We start from the raw sequence: 14611 nt of genomic DNA on the forward strand, positions 1-14611 counted from the left end.
TCAGGAATGTCCACCACATTGTGCCTGGCAATTTTGCCCCAAAAGTAATATTTATTTCACACAGAATCTACCTAAAATTAATATTAAGTAGATTTATTTTCCAAGGCTAGGGCAGAAACTCAGTCCTTCTTTTCCAAAAAACTCTTGCATACCTTAATCATTTAATCTATAGGGCCCTACATATGTGGTAAATGCATACTTCAGTGTGAAGAGAAATACCTTCTAATTTGATAAAATTTTCCAAAATGTAAGTACCATATTTTAATTTTTAAGACATTTACAGTATATCATCTACTTGTCTAGTATTACTAACATTAAATACTTTCTAAATAAAAAATGACAATGTTTGGTAATTTAGTTTATTAAATAAAAAATAATTATTTTAACATTTTGACAGTTATTATCATGTGCAGTAAATCTTCTCTGGGTTTTCAGCATTATAAATACATTCAGTATTCTATGTATTTGTGTCCCTAATGCATTTCTGCATTATAATGTGTGTCGTTGATCCTTGATAAACAAGTTTACTGTGTAAATATGAAAGTAAATGAAAGTTAAAAAGTATCACAGTTGCTTTTGTACTAATGTACTGTAAACATTGGCACAGGTTTAACTTTATATATGTATATAAAAATATAAACTTGCATTTTGTTTCTATAAGGATGAAGTATGATATATTGGCATGAAGGTGTTTCCAAAGTAATTTTATCTACCTAAATAAAAATATTAGTTAGAAAGCACATTTATCACATTAATATCAACATTTACTTTGGCAAAATCTACCCTGTGAGTTTAATTGGATCTTTTCCAAAAAGTAAAATTACTTTGACATTTGGCTAGCATATCTACTGTGAGACTGGATACAGTTTTGCAGTAAAACATAGTAAAACATTTATAATAAAAGAGCATAAATTATATTTTGCATACAATATACCTGAATGTATGTATAAACAAGTAGTAAAATAGCAATATTATAATATATTGCCAAATGCATTTGTTTATTAATTTTAACATATAACAATTTCATTTGGAAACGATATGCAATTAATAAAAGACCAGGTATATGAAATATCTAATTTAACAAGTTACAAATATTGACTCTAATATCCTCCATTTCCATTTGACTGTGTTATACGCCATCTTAAATGCAGCTGTGTGCTCAGGGCTGCAGAGAAAGCAAAACCGGCAGTGTCCATTCTTTTCTTTAATATGTACAAAATATCAAGGTTTCTGCTTCAAGATTGATTGATGTGTAATGACAGTTGCATGGTTTGTGGATATCTTATACTGTTCTTGTCCTGACCCTTGAGGAGGAGAAGGCAAAGGTGTTTCAGGAGTGGCTAAAATACAAAAATTACAAATAAACATACTTAGCTATTTTATAATTTAATATTGCGAATAAGCAAATTATTTACACAAACTTGGTTTGTGGGGTAAAATGACCAATTTTATAATTACTGAAGAGCCAAATTGGCCTCAAAGCCTCAAATACCACGAGGACTCCTTAAGCAAGAACCGATTAAAAAAAAAAAAAACAATAACAAAAAAAGTAATTTAGTATGTATGTCAGTGCTGGCACAATGTGTACATAGCATCTGACATCAACAAAGCTGTCACTGTAATTTTTACCAGGTGCACTTGATAAATCTGTACTTAACAAGAAATGCTTAAATAAAAAAGTAAAGGAGCCTTAGAGTATATCTAAATACAATACTTTTTCTTTTGAATAGCGTAGGGAAAGGCTTTTAATGTTGTCTCTAGGACTGAAGGTGAAGAAAAACCCAACATTTGAACCCCTTGGCGCCGCCTCCTCCCGGCCATTTAAGTGGTTTAAGATGCCGGGAGGCAGGGCAGGGTTTAGGGTCATGTAACCGCCATGATTGGCTGTCACAGCGGTCATATGATCAGAAAGGTCTCGATCACAAGTAGTGAAGGAGGACCTTTCCGTGAGGTGCTGGTAAAGGTGCCAGGAGTGTGCAGGGCATGCGTTCCTGGCACCTGTTTGTTTACTTTTGGTACGCAAATATGCGGCCACTTGGCGTCAAGTCCCAGCCATCAAGGGGCCGCATATCTGCGTACTGTTGGTGCCAGCAAGTTAAAGGCATTGTACACTTTCAAATGTATTATTAGACAATGCACCTAATGGTCTCTAAGAGGGAACCTACGTCACCTTGGAGATATTTTTTCTTTAAGCTTCTTGTTTTGTTTACAGGACATGAAGTGCAGGAAAATTTCCAAACAAAACAAAACAAATACCCAGCAAGGCTTTTAAATTTACTTTAATTCACTTTAACCAAAATGTCCAAATTAAAATTTTAACTAAGCTAAAACTGTCAATATAACTTCTCCCTAATTATAATAGTTGCAAGAATTCACCTGCAATAAACACAGAGATGTACACACCAATTACTGTTTTATAGTTAGAACAAAAAAATCATTGTTTTAGTTTATATAATCCAGGTTCCATTAAAATATACTGCATACATGTTTTTCTTCAAAGTTCATATGATCAGGAAAGATCATCGAATTGTAAAAGGATAAGTTCATTTTTAGGGTGGAGCGTGTAACATGTTCCACTCATTTTAGATTGGAACATGTAACATGTTCCCATAGCCGCAGCCATGCCTGTCGCCCTCCCTCCCCGTACTGTCAGATTTGAAAACAGCGTGGCTATGCGAGGCTCCACCCACACGGTCACATCACTCATTCAGTGTTCTGTGAATGAGTGCCTACAAGTCCCGACAGCCTTAAAAGGCTGTGGGCTTGTAGTTTTCAATGAACTACCACAGAGCTGTGGAGCACTGTGGCAGTTCATTGAAGCTTCCTATCAGTAAATCTCCTTGACTGTACATCCCGTATGGTGAGCAGATATTCTGACAGGTCTGCAGGAGGTCTGCATGGCATCAGTGATCTACTGATTGCTATTGCAATACTTTACAGGCTCCTTTGGACAAAAATAATAAATTCACATTTTTTTACCTGAAAAAAAAGTGCATTTATTATTTTTGCCCAAAAAGGTGAACTTATCCTTTAAGTGACATGTGGCTACACATAAAATCTGGCCAAATAATTTAAACATTGGACAGTTGTACCCTTTATAACATATAAATACACAGATGAAATGCATATAACTGTAAACTGCTTTACCTTCTAAAGAGTTCATAATTCTACTCAGCCTTGTGATCCTGGCAGCCAAGTCCTGGACTACCAAGCAGATTATGTTACTGTTTGAGAGACACATTAGAAGAATGTGCATACTTATCTTTGCCAACCATGTTGCTATATTGCGGAGAACTGGTCCCCTGTACACTTCTTGGAGTGTATGTCTAGTCCCCAACAACACTCACTGGTTCCTCCTGTTGACCTCTGAATTGCTGCTGTATCCTCTAAGGATTTAAAAATCAACAGGAGTGAGAGATGATTGGTACGATGGGGATGTCAGTTTCTCAGAGGACTTCAGGGGATATGTTCTCTGCAATGTGCCAGTATTTAGTGGTACAGTCAGCAGGAAATATAGGTATGTACACTCTTTTCCACAGGTATGTGTTTGAGTCATAAGGTTTTCTAATGTGACATGGTCTTATTAAACAATGCGGCCTGATCCAGGACTCTACCCTGCTTGTGAATGGACAATAAAGCAGCAGGACCACAACGTCAGCCATGTGATATACTCTCCTGCATGCATGTTCACTATGTTATACCTATAGCCCTGTGCAAAGTAATAGAGCACAGGGGATTATAGGGGCTTAATATCAAGACAGATTAAGGTACAATAGCTGTACTGATTGTATGGTGGATACATCAAATGATTTGTAAAGCAGGGAGAAAAAAAACAGTAATCTCTTAGTAAAAGCAGCACACATTGCACATTGTTAGACACACAGTTAACCCTTTGATTGCCCCTAGATGCTAACCCCTTCCCAGCCAGTGTCATTAGTGCAGTGACAGTGTATAGTATTATCCCTGATCACAATATTAGTGTCACTGGTAATGTCAGTGTCAGTTAGTCAGTTCCCACCCAGTGTTAGTTAGTGTCAGATTGCCCAATGCACTATCACAGTCCCACTATAAGTCACTGATCACTGCCATTACTAGTATATAAAAATACTGTAAATATAAATTCTAGTATATATAACATAGTTTGTAAATGCTGTAACATCCACACAAGCCAATCAATATACACTTTATAAAGATTTTTTTTACCAAAGACATGTAGCAGAATACATTTATGAAGAAACTTGATTTTTAAAAAAACATTCATATGTTTTATAGCAGAAAGTTAAAAAAATTGTTTTTGTTTTCAAAATGTTTGGTCTTTTTTTGTTTATATAATAATAATAATAAACAGTGGTGATCAAATATCACCATAAGAAGGCTCTATTTGTGTTAAAAAAAAACTATATAAATTTCATTTGGATACAGTGCTGCATGATGGCGCAATCGCCAGTTTAAGTAGCACAGTGCCAAAAATGCCCTGGTCATGAAGGAGTAAAACCTTCCAGAGGTTAAGTGAATATGCAAGCAAAGAGAAAAAAATAGTCTTTGTAGACAATAAGGGGTTTATTTACTAAAGCTGGAGAGTCCAAAATCAGACTCCTTCTGCATAGAAACCAATCAGCTTCTAACCTCAGCTTGTTCAATGAAGCTTTGGCAATGAAACCTGGAAGCTGATTGGTTTCTCTGCAGAAGGGAGTCTGATTTTGGACTCTCCAGCTTTAGTAAATAAACCCCTAAGTTTCTTAACTTACTTGCATGGAACCTAGCTATCACAATTGCTATTATTTTCAATGTATAAAAAAAAATTATGCATGACTTGAAATAGACACGTATTTCTGGAATGCAATTCTGCCATAAATTAAGAACCCCCTATTACCGGTAAAACATGTAAATATTGTATAACGTTTGTGTAATGATCTTAGAGAATATTCAAATTTTATTGAAACAGTTGAGAAATGTATCAAATTGGAAGCAACGTAATACTCTAAAATATACACACCAATTTGCTCTGAGTGTAGTGTAGAAGACATGGAACTTAGAAGAGTCTGTCCCACTAGAGGATCTTGTACTATATGAGGATGTGCAGGATGGTGGATGTGACTAGACTCTGCTGCTGAACCTGTAGAAAAATTAGTATTTATTTGAAAATTGCAAATCATTTTACACGACTTTACAGGTTTGCAAAAACCATGTGCTATATATGTTCTGGCCTTGCCAAGCCCAACCCAAAAGATTTGATGTAACTGACATTACAACCAATCTATATATGGCTTTCAATTCATGAATGCACAATGATGGGGGTATATTAACAGCATCATTCCATTACTGTGCTAATTTTGGCCAAACACATTAGTATTTTAATTTATCTTTTTATCTGCTGTCCAAAACTAAAGATGATATGAGGAACATCAAAAAGAATATTTCATACACTTTCATAACACAGTTATATTTACTGCAGCTAAGAATATTCAAAAAACCAAGTGTGAGTCAGAAGACTTTGTGCAAACTAATACTGTATATAGTAAATGTGAAAATCTGTATTACCTTGTCTGGTGCATATGTATAAAAAAAAAAAAACTTGCTTTTTTAAGAAAAATATTCAAGCAGGATTATTCCATAGGATACCGTGCAGAGCAAAAATATTTTGCAAAATTCAGTGACCAGTAGCAGCTTATTGAAATATTCCAATCAATTGCTATAGGATACTGCATTCTGTGCATGGGGGGGATAAGTTTGGATTAAAACATCCCTTAATCCTATGTCATAACTAACTTTCTTAGCTGCCCCTTTTTACTGCCCCATTATTCCCTTACAGCCCTGTTAAGTACTCCTTGGCCAAATGATAAGATGGGGAGCAACTACAACTTGCAGTTTACCAAACAAGTGCAATGTTGGAAACAATGAAAAAAACTTTTACATAGCTAGTCTGGCTGAAAAAAAAGACAAAAATCCATCCAGTTCAACCATAAAAAACCCAGCAAAGCATGAACCAATTTGCTCCTGCAGGGGAAAAAGATTCCTTCCTGATCCCCCAAGAGGCAATCAGATATTCTCTGGATCAACTTTACCTATAAATTTTAGTATCCAGTTATATTCTGTGGATCTAAGAAACAATCCAGGCCTTTTTTTAAGCAATCCACGGAACTGGCCAGAACCAACTCTTGAGGGAGTCTATTCCACATTTTTCACAGCTCTTACTGTGAAGAAACCTTTCTGTGTTTGGAGATTAAATTTCTTTTCCTCCAGATGTAAAGAGTGCCCTCTTGTCCTCTGTGATGACCTCAGGGTGAATAGCGCTACACCGAGTTCACTATATGAACCACTGATGTATTTATACATGTTGGTCATATCGCCCCCTAATCTCCTCTTCTCAAGAGAGAATAAATTCAGTTCCTCTAATCTTTCCTCATAGCTGAGCTCCTCCATGCCTCTTATCAGTTTGGTTGCCCTTCTCTATACTTTCTCCAGTTCCCCAATTTTTTTTTTTATGAATTTGTGCCCAAAACTGAACTGCATATTCCAGATGAGGTGTTACTAATGATTTGTACCGGGGTAAAATGATATCTCTCTCTCTGGAGTCTATACCTCTTTTAATACAAGAGAGGATTTTGCTCGCTTTAGAAACCGCAGCTTGGCATTGCATGCCATTATTAAGCTTGTAGTCTACCAGAACCCCCAGATCCTTCTCCATCATTGATTCCCCCAGTTGTACTCCCCCTAGTATGTATGATGCATGCATATTCTTAGCCCCCAAGTGCATAACCTTACATTTATCAACATTAAAGCTCATTTGCCACATAGTTGCCCAATTAAACAGTGCATTGAGATTGGCTTGTAAATTGAAGACATCCTGTAAAGACGTTATTCCACTACAAAGCTTGGTGTCATCTGCAAAGACTGAAATTGTATTTTTAATCCCAGACCCTATATTATTTATAAATATATTAAAAAGTAAGGGTCCCAACACTGAACCTTGGGGTACACCACTGACAACCCCAGACCATTCAGAGTATGAATCATTAACCACTACTCTTTGAATACGATCTTTTATCCAGTTTTCTATCCATTTACATACAGATTTTTCCAAGCCCAACGACTTTACCTTACACATTAGCTGTGGGTGGGGAACTGTGTCAAACGCTTTTGCAAAATTCAAGTACACTATGTCCACTGCCACCCCTCTGTCTAAGATTTTGCTCACCTCCTCATAAAAAGAAATCAGATTTGTTTGACAACTTCTGTCTTTCATGAATCCATGCTGTCTGTTGCTTAAAATATTTTTTTTCAGAACTCATCTATGTGGTCTTTTATTAAACTCTCCAGTATCTTTCAAACTATAGAAGTTAAACTAACAGGTCTATAAATTACTTGGTAAAGATTTTGACCCCTTTTTAAATATTGGCACCACATTGGCCTTACGCCAATCCAGTGGTACTATGCCAGTCATTAAAGAGTCCTTAAAAATTAGAAACAATGGCTTTGAAATGACAGAGTTCAATTCTTTAAGGACCCATGGGTGTATGCCATCCGGTTCAGGTGCTTTATTCACCTTTATTCTGTCTAAATATGTTTGGATCATATCAATTTTGAGCCAATGTGGATCATCTGGAGCTGTGTCAATACCATGCCTATTATGGACAAGAGCTCCCCCATGCCCCTTTATATACACAGAGCTGAAGCAGGTATTTAATAAATTTGCCTTCTCTTTGTCCCCAGTCACCCACTCTAGATTATTTTGTAAAGGGCCTACATGCTCGGACCGGACCTTTTTACTATTAATATATTTGAAGAATTTTTGGGGGTTGGTCCTGCTATCTTTTGCAATCTGTCGTTCATTTTCAATTTTTGCGGACTTTATTTCCTTTTTGCATATTCTGTTATATTCGATGTGATGTTTAAATTATTATAGTGTTCCTTCATTTTTATGATTAATAAAAGCTCTTTTCGTATTATCTATAGCTTTTTTAACTTTGGCCGTAAGCCACATTTTGATTTGTAGCCTTTTAAATTTGTTGCCCATGGGAATATATTTTTCAGTGTGTTCCCATACAGTCTTTTTGAAGAACTCCCATTTCTGTGTTGTGTTCATTGATGCCAATATTCCCTCCCAGTCTGCCTTGGAGATCATCTCTCAGCCTTGGAAAATTAGCTCTCTTAGGGTGGCAAAAACATGCATACACTGCAGAATAATGAAAAACAGTTTGATTATGATTATTGTTACCGCAGAGCTTGTTTATGAAAGTTCGACTCATCAAAGCAGATTTGTCTACTTCAGTATAATAAATCAGAACACAAACAGCTACTTGTAATTATTTTTATAAACATCATCCCTCTCAATGATATCCAGGGTAGGTTTGTTAATACAGTCATACAAACAGATGGATCCATGCCCAAGGAAAAATGGCCACTCCACTGGAACTGGAGAACTCTGGTAGCAGTCAAGTAGCACTTCCCACAGTCGCTGAGTCTTCTGGAGTAGCTACATGCTATTGGGCTCCTGCCCAGCTGCCCACATGCTGGTTCTGACATTTGAGGACTTTTCACCTGGCTGCAGATCACTTGTCTGACACCTTTTCTTTTTAGGTGTGGCCTCTCTGAGCTTCTGAGAGAGAGAAGTAAGGGTTTTATACTCAAGCCCAGGAACCAAAGAAGGTGTAGGAAATGGAGATAAAGGGGTCTGCATCTGTATCTGATCATGGTGAGTAAACACTGCCCACATCCCCAAGTTTTTCTCTTATGGTCCTTTCATCCTTTTCTGTCCCAAAGTGTTATGATTATGCATCAAATATCAGAAAGAAAAGTGCTGATATCAGTAGATCATCTGCAGCTCTATGAGGTACTGAAACCTGAAGAAAAAGGCAGTGAAGTTTCCACTGACCACACCAATTAGACTCCAGCTTTACACATCACTACTGCTTTTTACAATGCCTTATTGAATAAAGCATAATTTTTTTTTTTGTATTTTTGTGTTTTACTATATTTTAGTTACTACTATTATTATAACTAATAAGTAACTATTTTAAAACGGCAACCTTAAATGTAAAAACGTATATCTTATAAATTATAACTTGACTCCTGCTTGTGGTTTTATATAAAAATCAGGATATATTTTACAAGTTGACATTCAACAGAAGTCACAATATTCTTATGCACATGCTAGGTAAAATGCCTTACCGCCTAATAACATCTCCTGGAGAAGATTATCAATCTTAACCATTCCAAACAACTTTACAAACTGAATTTGTTCAATCATTTGCCAAGTGATACTCTGAAGAGTAGGCAGTAATAAAAGAAGTTCTCCAAATCTTCCTCTGGAATCGTATTGTCTGTCGTTAATGTAATCTTCCAAACTAATCTGTACTTGATATCGCATATTTTTAATCTTCATTGGATTACCGAGCCCTTTGGCATCTATAGAAAGTAGAACATAATATATGCATTTAATTTTCTCATTCAATTTCTCTAGAAGTAAATAAAAATATAGATTATGTGAACATGACTATTTGCACCTTCATTATCTGGCTAAAGATGGACATACGTGTGACAATCTGATTGTTCAATGCATTCTATTATATGTGCAAAGCTTTAAGTGTCTCTATCATAAAAGAAATTATAATTATATATATATATATATATATATATATATATATATATATATATATACATACATACACACACACACACACATATAGATTTATATATACCCATTCTGTTCCAATACCAATACCATTCTTCTCAGATATTTTATTGACCAGTGAGGCATCCCATCATAATGATGAATAAAAATGAGGAATGTATGGAGGCTAGAAAGAACAGACCAGCCCCAAATCTACTCAGTGGGGCATTGTTCAATCAGCACTGTCCAGCAGCCAGAAAAAAAAACATAATTACTGAAAGCCGCTGCAGGTATGCCTCTATGTTCCTTCCCTTTATACTTGTCAGCAGCTTGCATTTTTGTTAAACTGGCAGCCTCACTTTGATGCTGGCCATACCTACTGTAGACAGCCAAGGAGAGACCTTTTTACTCTTACTCAAATCAATTGTAGCAATAAATGTCACCATATTTCTATATCACATGGTCAACACACAAAAGAAATCCACTTTCATTGCAGCGATCATTCCTTTTTTAAAGCAATCGAATAATTGCTGAGGTATCACTGAGATTTTCAAATCTTACATTTTCTTTACATGTGATAGAAGTGCCTGCTTTTGCTCTGTTGATAAACAGGTAATAAAACAAAACTCCCAAATTAGTCCTGTTGCTTAAAAGAATCTGCTAAGTCAAAAGGAACTTGTCAGTATTGGAATATAGAGACTGCCATTGGGGACTTGCTTTTAAAGGTGCAAGGTCTGTCATCTTTATGCTGTCTTCACTACATTTTGAGCCCCTGACCTGCAACAAACATGCATATGTATTCAGGGCATGTTATATGCACACATTTGTTCCAGCTTGCGGTCTCACTAAGCAGTGTAGCAAAGATATAGGTAACAGCCCAGGAGCATGTAGATACCCTGCTTAAACAAGCCAGCAATTTTATCTCCCATATTTTTTTTGAACAGATTATTTTAAGCTACATGGTCTGTTTGAATTTGTCCAGATTTGCTACTTGCCATGTATCTTATTTAAAAAGCAAATTCATAAATCTCAACACCCTACTACGTTTCATAATTTTTAACATGTAACAAGAAGTACCTGGATCAAAAAATACAATTGCCTTTAAGCAGGCATATTCGTTATCATCTATCTGGATCTCCTGAAAAGGCTGGACAAGTTCATCCAAAATTCTGTTGGCAACACGACTTATCTCAATCTCGCTACAGTTCCTGTGAATTACATAGCTGTTTCCTTTAGGGAAATAAAGACATTTTGTTGAGATCTTTACAGCCATATTATCATTTTTCAAATTTGAAAGAAGACAACAAAAAATGGTCATTTACCTAAAAGTAAAATGTCTTTAAACACCATGGAACGTTTCGTTATTCCTAAAAGAAGATGTTCTCCGGCATGAGCCCTCAATAAAGCAACCTTTGGGAAAAGGATCAATAAACATCTATCAAGTCAAATAACCACTGGCATTTATTTATTTAATTGGATTAGTTCCTTTAATCTGTTAAAAAAGATAACTCTATGCACTTCCTCAGTCGTACTTTGTGCAAACTAGGTTTTACCCAATCTGAACCCCTTTTCTTTGAAGGATAATAATTTAATGTGGAAACATTTACTACAATAAAGGACCCGCTAATAACAATCAAATCAAACCAGGCAGTGTCAGAAAATGTGTAATAGCAATAAAATATTTTATTGAAAGTGAAACTCTTACCACGTGATTAAAAAAAAATGTTTCCTCCTCCACAAAGATATTTAGTAATCTGCAACGTTGCTTTTTTTAAAAGTAACATTTTAAGTGCAAAATAATACTTACCTTAAAGGGTAAAAAGGACCCAATTAAGTTAAAACCTTTATGCTTTACATATTTTCTACCTTTAGTCAAATCGTGACTTCTTCTGTGTCCTGATTTAAAAAATGTTCCACTTCTTAAGTAAAACTTATTCAAAAGATGTTATCCTTGTGTTTGGCTCCATCCTGGCAGACATTAGGATGGATGGCATTTTTCTCTTTTGAAAACAGGGATGTAATGTTTACCATCATGCAACATTTGTCTATCCCCTCTCCTCCTGCATCTGCGCACTATGCAGTTTTAACCTGCCTCCCTGATCTCTGAATCATTGCCTCCTATTTTCCTGACAAAGTGAGAAGCACATTCCCAAGCCCCCACCACTCTTTCCCATCCCTCCTCTACAGGCATACAGAGCATTTATTGAATTTTGGGACATCTCAGGTTTTTTTTTTAAGGCACTAAGCTAAAGTCACAGATGGTGTGGGAAAAAGGAAGCAGAAAAAGAAGCTCTGCAGATGATGTTTTTTTAAAGAGTCAGAAAATGCAGGATTTCAGAACACGCATTTTTTTTTTTTATAAAGGAGTATATACAGAATATAATGAGAAGCATCTATGTTAGGCTTAATAGCTACCAAGGTTAGGTTTTCAATGACAATAGTGAACTAACCCTTTAACCTGTGGTCTTGTCACATCCAGAATATGTCTTCCACTCATCAGGGATTGAATGTGGGCAGGAACCTAACAATGCCTACATCCCATCCTGATGATATGGATGCTGGTCCAGCACTGATCATGCATACATAATGGCATCAATGTGATGGTGATTTTGACAAAGCACTGCCACAGTGTGAAACACATTAACTTCTTCCCTCCCCTGGCTATACATCTGTGTTACTTTTATATGTGGTGATTAATAACGGATATTATGGATCTTCAGTCTAGTGTGCAGCCATCCGGATTTTTGTTGGGTAGCCATCCTGATGATGTGGATGCTGGTCCAGCACTGATTATGCATACATGATGATATCAATGTGAAGGATAGAAACAATATCAGTAAGAGATTGGCAAAACGAAAGGCTTTGGTGGGCCTTTCGTAACAACTGGAACTGGCAGTGCAGAAGATGACAGGACCACAATTTATTATAATTAATATATTCTTTTTGCAAAGCTGTTGATTATTCAGGAATGGGGGGAGGGAGAATATGGAGGGTTAGTGAAAAGGCTGGAGTTCCTCTTTTAAACATCTCATGTGGCATCACATGTTTAGAGCAAATGCCCAGCAGTACTAAGGTCTTGGATGGGATTTCAACCAAAGACATTACCTACATGGAGCTTTTATGTTTTATTTTTCCCTCCCCAGAACCATACAGACTCGTTAATTGTTTCTAGCCAACTTAGTTCCCGTATCCCTGTTTAAAACTATGGTAGGAACATTAGACTGTAAACACCGTTAGAAGCAGAGTTTGATATTAATGGCTCAATGTACTAAGTGATGCACTGTATGAAACTGCCATTAGTTTATAAATACCTGTAATGAAGTAACCATAAAGGATTTCTGTAATTCTATAGCCTCCTTCATTTTGTTGTGCACTAGTTTGTGCCCTGGTTAACCACTTTCCCTCCAGAGGATGTACCCCCCTTCCTGACCTGGACATTGTTTGCATTACGGTGCTGCCTTACTACAACTGACAATTGCGCGGTCATGCAACACCGCATCCAGATAAAATGTATGTCCTTTTTTCCCCATGAATTGAGCTTTCTTTTGGTGGTATTTGATTGCCTGAGAATTTTCTAATTTTTGCGCTATAAGCAAAAAAAAAAAAATTTTTGAGAAAAAAACAATACTTTGGACTTTTTGCTCTTAAACATGCCCAGTAAAAAAATTTAAAAAATCTAATTTCTTCATAAATTAGGCCAAAATGTATTCTGCTACATGTCTTTGCTAAAAAAAAATCCCAATATGTGTAAATTAATTGGTTTACGTGAAAGTTATAGTGTTTACAAATGGCGGTATAGATACTGAGATTTTTTTTTTCCCTACTAGTAATGGCGGCGATCAGTGACTTTTAGTGGGACTTCAGCAGGCATTCTGACATGGGGGGGGGGGGGGGACTTTTTGCTATTAAACATGTCCAGTAAAAAATTTAAAAAATCAAATTTCATCATAAACTTAGGCCAAAATGTATTTTGCTACATGTTTTTGCTAAACAAGTGATAGTGGCAATCAGCGACTTATATCAGGACTGCGGCGGGCATTCTGACACTGGGGGGAACTGATTTGGTGTCACTGACATCTCTAGTAACACCAATACAGTGATCAGAGCTGAAAAAAAAGCACTGATACTGTACTAATGATACTGGGCAGGAAGGGGTTAATGTGAGGGGCAATCAAAGGGTTAACTGTGTGTAGGGAGGGCTTTACTAGGGGGCGGGAGGTGTGTGCTTCACTGTAAGTACACTGCTGTGCTGTGCTATGCCATCCTGCGCAGTGTGTCCGAGCTGACAGGTAGGAAGACTGTTTGTAAAAAAAACAATCTTCCTCCCCGTCGGTGATTGTCGGTAATCACCGGGTGCCGGGGATAATCACTGGCTCGGACCCGGTGATTGACATCCGTGGCTGTGAATGGCGTCGCGGGCAGGGCGCACACCCCCTACCCAGAAATGCAAAATCATGTATATATACGTGATTTTGCACACCTGTGCCGCAGTGTAGCAGCATATCTGCTATATGGCGGCGATTAAGCGTTTAAAAAAGTAACATCAGAAGCTGTTTGCCTTCAGGCTCTCTTTGTGATTAACTTTCTATGAATCCATCTGTACAAAGTGGAGGAAGGAGGAGAGACGTGATGGGTAATTTTTTGACTCATTCAGTTGAATTTGTAAATTTGATCATGTGACATTGAACTCTGTAAGAAAGCTGTTTTGACAATGCAGACAAGACTAGTCCAGGAAGCACATGGAAAGGAGACTAGATCTCTATCTGACTGGATATGGAAATTAAATATACGTATATGCTGTGTTTCAGATTTATCTGACTGAAAAAGTATGTTTAACTTTCTTTTAAATACATTTTTAATAGCAAAATGCTCACACATTCCCCGTAAGAGAATGTTCAATTAAAGAGGAATTGAACTCTTAGCTCAAAAAAGGCAGATAGAGGGCAAACAGCTAATCACTAATATTAATTATGGTCTGTCTGTAGCTGATCTTTCCCC

The 14611-nt window shown here is 36.6% G+C and overlaps 1 protein-coding gene across 3 annotated transcripts in view; it reads right to left on the bottom strand.

Moving 5' to 3' along the window:
* Positions 1-345: 345 nt before the first annotated feature.
* The window catches only part of HNF4G (hepatocyte nuclear factor 4 gamma), a 160817-nt gene continuing 146551 nt past the window's right edge, over positions 346-14611 (bottom strand). For 2 of the 3 annotated variants that reach the window (XM_089661063.1, XM_089661061.1), the window contains exons 6-10: positions 10936-11023; positions 10691-10843; positions 9172-9408; positions 4997-5116; positions 346-1340 (exon numbers count right to left, since the gene is read on the bottom strand). In XM_089661063.1, the coding sequence (XP_089517189.1) occupies positions 1222-1340; positions 4997-5116; positions 9172-9408; positions 10691-10843; positions 10936-11023 (717 nt within the window). In that variant the 3' untranslated portion in view covers positions 346-1221. The remainder of the gene's footprint in view (positions 1341-4996; positions 5117-9171; positions 9409-10690; positions 10844-10935; positions 11024-14611) is intronic. The other variant, XM_089661062.1, reaches the window with a different exon arrangement.

Source organism: Staurois parvus, unplaced genomic scaffold (genome assembly GCF_062004578.1).
Source record: "Staurois parvus isolate SC_StPar_1 unplaced genomic scaffold, SC_StPar_1.0 ptg001302l, whole genome shotgun sequence".
Lineage (NCBI taxonomy): Eukaryota > Metazoa > Chordata > Amphibia > Anura > Ranidae > Staurois > Staurois parvus.